The 5,463-nt window shown below is 30.8% G+C and overlaps 1 protein-coding gene across 1 annotated transcript; it reads left to right on the plus strand.

Moving 5' to 3' along the window:
• The first annotated feature begins 538 nt into the window (after nucleotides 1-538).
• Nucleotides 539-5,222, plus strand: LOC133822623 (organelle RRM domain-containing protein 6, chloroplastic). The gene is made up of 4 exons (XM_062255018.1): nucleotides 539-876; nucleotides 1,824-1,892; nucleotides 2,026-2,132; nucleotides 4,932-5,222. Exons 1-4 carry the CDS (start codon nucleotides 612-614, stop codon nucleotides 5,019-5,021), a joined length of 531 nt encoding a protein of 176 aa, XP_062111002.1. The 5' UTR covers nucleotides 539-611; the 3' UTR covers nucleotides 5,022-5,222.
• Nucleotides 5,223-5,463: the final 241 nt, after the last annotated feature.

The raw sequence follows: 5,463 nt of genomic DNA on the forward strand, positions 1-5,463 counted from the left end.
TCAAATAAATGTTACATTTTGACAAAGTATGATTTTGTCACACCTCTTAATTTAAATTTTGCCACACCTCTTAATCATATAGTCATATAATCAAAATGCTATATTATTTGTAAATAATATAACATTTTCTTTGACAAGTTGAGTTCAATTGTTCAACCATGCAAAGATTCATTTAATCAAAATAATATATTATTTGTAAAATAATATAACATTTTCCTTGACAAACTAAGTTTAACCAAGCAAAAATTCAGTAGTATGATATCGAAGGTTTAGGATGATGTTTGACACTAATGGCCATATAAATGATTGAAAAAAAATTAAAATAAGTATATTATGTAATTTTTCCATTTATTTATTAAGATGATATATCTTCAACTTCCTAAATATTATGAAATTTCAAATCTAATGATAAGAATATCAAAAAAAAAAAAAAAACTATTCACCTTATAAGGGTGGCAATCTAAATAGTTTTTATACATATTGTTGCTATAACTAACAATAACAAATTTAAAGGGTTATAAATGCAATTTACTTCAGCTACCATCCGAGGTGGGATTTCATTCTTATTCCTGTGTGACAGTTAAAAACTGTAGGTTTGTGGTTCTTTGAGAATGGGAGCAGAAATGGTAGCAACCCTTACGTTTACAGGCGCTCCAAGTCCAATAAATTCTATCATAACGATAACCACACAAAAATTCTATCTGGGCAGGTCGCCATTTTCTTTTTCTTGTGCTGCGCAACCAGAATGCAGTCTCAGTAGGACCCCATTCCCTTCCTTATCTTTAAACTCCAGACATGGTGGTTTCTCTGTTTCAGCCTCTTCTTCTTGTTCTTCTTCGACAAACCCCAAAGCTTCTGCCAAGCTCTACGTCAGTGGTCAGCTGCTTTCTCTCTTGAAGTTTGGTCTTAATAATATATCATGTTAATTGACTTTTCTGCTTCTTTTTTTTTTTTTTTTGACTTTCGATTTTTGTATCCAATTTGGCTATATATCTTATATTCCATGTTCAATCCTTTTTCCGTTTAGCCATGGCCGGAATTTTGAGTTGAAGTGGCAGTCCATGGTTTTTGAAATGATTTTATAGGAGTGAAATTGAAGAATTTGAACAGTTTAGGCTCAATTATGCATTGCTATTATTCTTGGAAGAACAGTTATTTTAGATGAATTAAGAGTTTTCCCAGATATTCTTGTCAGATTATGTTATGGGTCTTTTGACTGTTGGTTGGAGACTTTGAGCTCTTAGGAGAAGACATTTAGAATATACTAATCTATTATGAGATGAAAGTTCTGATAAGTTGAGGAAACTGGAAACCATTTGAAGATTTGAGTTTTATCTAAGAAGAGAATGGATTTGGAGCAATAAACAGACAAGAGGCTAAAAAGCTTGTATTACATCTATCTTAACAGCCCTTGCAATGACTATTTTCAAATGAGACCATACATTTTACAGGGAAGACAATTTTTAACCATCTTTATATAAAGGGACTAAATAGCTGGTATTATGTACATTATATATCACTTTCATGAAAAGTATCTTTGAACCAACTTGTAGCTATGTTTAACCTCCCTTCCCTCTTCTATTTGTAGTTATATTGATGCAGTTAGCGCTTAACAAACTGTCAAAGACATTCCATGATTCCTGGCATTTGAATTAAACTAACTATAGTGTGTTACTAGTTTCCTAGAATACAATATGTAACACTAAGTTGATGCTACCGGTCAATCATGAGAACTTCGTACATAAATCTGTATTGTAATAGTGTTAGTAAAAGCTAAAAGAAAAAGAAAAATCTACAGCTAATAATCTCTTCTCTTCACGCAGGTCTTTCATTCCGTACCACAGAAGAGAGTTTAAGAAATGCTTTCGAAAATTTTGGGCAGCTTGTTGAAGGTGAAATAATATGTTGTACTGTGTGCTTGTTGGTTCCACTGCTGTTACATATAAATGTAATAGTATCTCTCTCTTTTTTTAATGATAGTTTTTTAAAGGTTCTGAAAAGGATCGCCTCTTTCTTCTTCTGCAGTCAATTTGGTGATGGATAAAATAGCAAAAAGGCCGAGAGGGTTTGCTTTCCTTCACTATGAAACTGAGGAAGAATCTAAAAAGGCTATTGAGGGAATGCACGGAAAGGTAGGTCTTGTAAATGCAAGATTATATTTTAAAGCTAAATGCTGCTTAGAAAATAAGAGCAACGAATGTATGATATAGTTGAGTCTTCAAATTAAACACTCAAAATAATATGTAGACCAAGTGTTTTAAACTTTTGATCTATGGTATAGATATATAAAGTAAACTATGGAATCAGGATCAAGCTAAATGAGATATTGAATGGTTTTGGGTAGTAATCATATTTAAAAGTGCTAGCATCCTAGCATGTGAGAGTTGGATTTTAGCAGAAGGAATTGAAAAGAGTGTTGTTAGAGACACTATTTTACTCCTAAATTTTACACACTAATGTGGCAGGTTTTCTATACCACATGTTTTTCAAGATGGAACCAAACTACTTTTTCCCAGTGATTAATAAATAAGTTACATCAGCTTGTGTGTAAAGTTTGGGTGTAAAAAGTGTCCCAAGGATCATGTCAATTACTTTCTTAAATAATCACCAAGAAAGAATAACTAGCAAGAATTGACAAACTAATGTTAAAGCTCCTATAGATGTGATATTTAACTGCTTTCATATGTGGACTTTCCAGTATCTCTTTAATTTTTTCTATATCTTGGTAAGGTTTTCACTTAGATAATTGTATGGTTTATCACAACACCTTTTATTCTACTAGCTTCTTGGTTCTCTAGTGCAGTCTGTAGATTGTTTGTCCATAGCATCTTTTATTCTGCTAGCTTCTTGGTTCTCTAGTTCATTAGATAGATTGCTTGTCAATAAATAAGCAAAATTATTCTTAATATAACAAGACTTAAGTTAATGGTTTCATTCATAAGAGTATTGAATTATTCCTCTCTCTATTCTTTCTCTTCCCCCTTAGGTTTCAACACATCTTTTTGTCTTTCCCCATCATTTTTTTCCTTTTAGTTCTGTGTCTTATGTTTATGATGTACATCTCTCTCTTTTTCACTATCTATTCTCTGCTACATACTTCATGGGTATGGATAGTAAATATTACAATATGGAATAGGGAGTTAAATTAGGACTATTGTTTATTCTATTTGCAATTTATCTTTTTTTCGTTTTATATAAGTTTCCCAATTATGACTTCCTCACTTTTAGTTTTCCCAATTATAAATTGGATTTCCTTGCAAGTTGCAACTGAGGATACTTGAATGATGAACTCAAGTACAGTTTTAATCACATGAATGAATTTTGTTCTGTCTCTCTAGTGTCTCTACCTAAGTCTTCAATTCTTTTTCACTTTCTCTCTCGTATCTATATTTTCATTCTTCCATGGACCATGGTCCTCCATCAATTTTGTTTTTTATGGTGTCCATTTTATTAAAAAAATAAATAAAAAGCACTCGTGTTCTCTTACTTTTTACTTAAATAGGCTATTTTTACAAAATCAGTTTTATTCATTTAGTAGGGTATGATATAATAGCATTGGACTGGATTGAGAAAAATAAAATGATTAGTTGATAGATGATTTGTAAACACTAATTTACAAGAAAAAATATTGAGAGAAAGTTTCAATTTTTTGTCTTACTAATAATGTATATTAAGACAAAAATAAAATTATCATAAATTTCTCAATGAGACTAAATTATTTCATGCTAGATGGATCAATTAGATGGCTGAATAATCTTTTCAATATGTTCTCTAATTACATAACCAAAGCACATGTCAAAATGTATCCAATCCGATCTTATTTTTCCAAAGATGGCCTAATTTATATATTATTGGAATTGAACATATTACTCTATTCTGTTTTTCATTGTCGGTTATCTCTACTCTACTTTAATTTATATTTGTTTGTATACAGATATTCCTTTATGATCTTCTTCATATCTAGTCTCTTCCTGTCTCCTCCCTTTACTTCTTTTCTTTATTAATCTTGTTGTAATCTCTATTTTACAAGTATCTTCTATTTGTACTACGAATTATTGTCGACATAGCAACATAATATTTTGGTCATGTTTGGCTAAGCTTTAATAAGTTTTTTTTAGCTTTTAGGATTAAAAAAATTATTTTAGAAGTGTTTGGGTAAAAAATCATTTTTTTAGTTTAAGCTTCTCGCAAAATTACTTTTGAGAATTTATTTTTTAAATTAAAATCATTTTCATAATTTCTAATTACTTGTAAAAGGTTTTTTTTTTTTCTATTGATATCTAAACAATTTTGAGAAAAAAATTTCATTAAAAAAAAGATCTTTATATAATAATTATCTAAACAAAAAATTCTACTTAAAGTTTTTACTTATCTTATGCTTTTAGCTATAAGTAAAAGTAGAAGGTTAACTAAACGAAACATGTTGAGTAATAGTGAATTAGTTACATACATCTAGCTAAGTATGACAACTGAAATGGTGTAGTTCGCTCCCATGAAGACTAAAGTTCAAATACTTTCTTCGCTCCCATGAAGACTGAAGTTCAAATACTTTCTAAGCCCTCTTACATATATAGTAATTGTTATAGTTTTCTGATTCTCTAATACTATAGAGTTCGGTGGAGAAGGGTTAGTCACATGTCCAACCTGTATCTTAGTTTTGTCACCTTGTTAAAGTTAATAGAAGTTAATGCTTTGAGGCCATATTCTCACAAGGTGAAGCCTTGAGTGGTTTCACTATTTTGGTAAGATATGATTGGTATTATTGAGTACTTTTTATGGTGCTATAACTCTTCTGATCATGTGGAGTGTTTGGTGGCAAATCATGGACTGCTCTCGTCTCCTTGTGTTATTTAGTTGAATGATATCATTTTCATACCAATATTGTAAAATCAAGCAAAAACTCACTTTTTGTTTTGTTTTTTTTTTTTCAGTTTTTGGATGGAAGGGTAATATTTGTGGAATTTGCAAAACCAAGATCAGAGCTTAATCAAGGTCTTAAACAAAACCCTAGGCGGTATTGAAGACCAAACTAAGCTCATCTCATCTCATCTCATCAGCTTGTGTATCGACCATAACCATGATTGTAAAATACATTGTTTTTCCCAAAGCAATTTACAATGAAATGAGTGATTAATAGTAAATTAAATAAATATATATGTATACATCTTGTTTGAAATGTGAACAAATTAATATAGTATTTTTAGAAATTTGGTATGATATAATGATAATTTTTTTTAAATGATGTTTTCCAAATATTATTTTCATAATTAATAAAGGGTTGGTAACCATCTAGTACCTTGAGTTTTTGTAAAGTATGGTTTTGGTACTTTGTGTTTACAATAATACTCATTTGGTACCTTATTGTTATCCCCATTTCCTGCATGGGCTCGGGGCCTTCGTCCAGGCCCATTGTCAGGGGCCATGTAAGCATGTGGGCCCGGCCCAAGACCTCTTGGTACGGAA

This window comes from Humulus lupulus, chromosome 3 (genome assembly GCF_963169125.1).
Source record: "Humulus lupulus chromosome 3, drHumLupu1.1, whole genome shotgun sequence".
In the NCBI taxonomy this organism is placed as follows: domain Eukaryota; kingdom Viridiplantae; phylum Streptophyta; class Magnoliopsida; order Rosales; family Cannabaceae; genus Humulus; species Humulus lupulus.

Bases quoted from the DNA above. Each gene is read 5' to 3' on its own strand.
- LOC133822623 (XM_062255018.1), top strand. From the start codon at position 612: ATGGGAGCAGAAATGGTAGCAACCCTTACGTTTACAGGCGCTCCAAGT. The intron at 877-1,823 runs GTCAGCTGCTTT...CTCTTCACGCAG, and splicing joins TGCCAAGCTCTACGTCAGTG to GTCTTTCATTCCGTACCACA. The intron at 1,893-2,025 runs GTGAAATAATAT...CTTCTTCTGCAG, and splicing joins TTTTGGGCAGCTTGTTGAAG to TCAATTTGGTGATGGATAAA.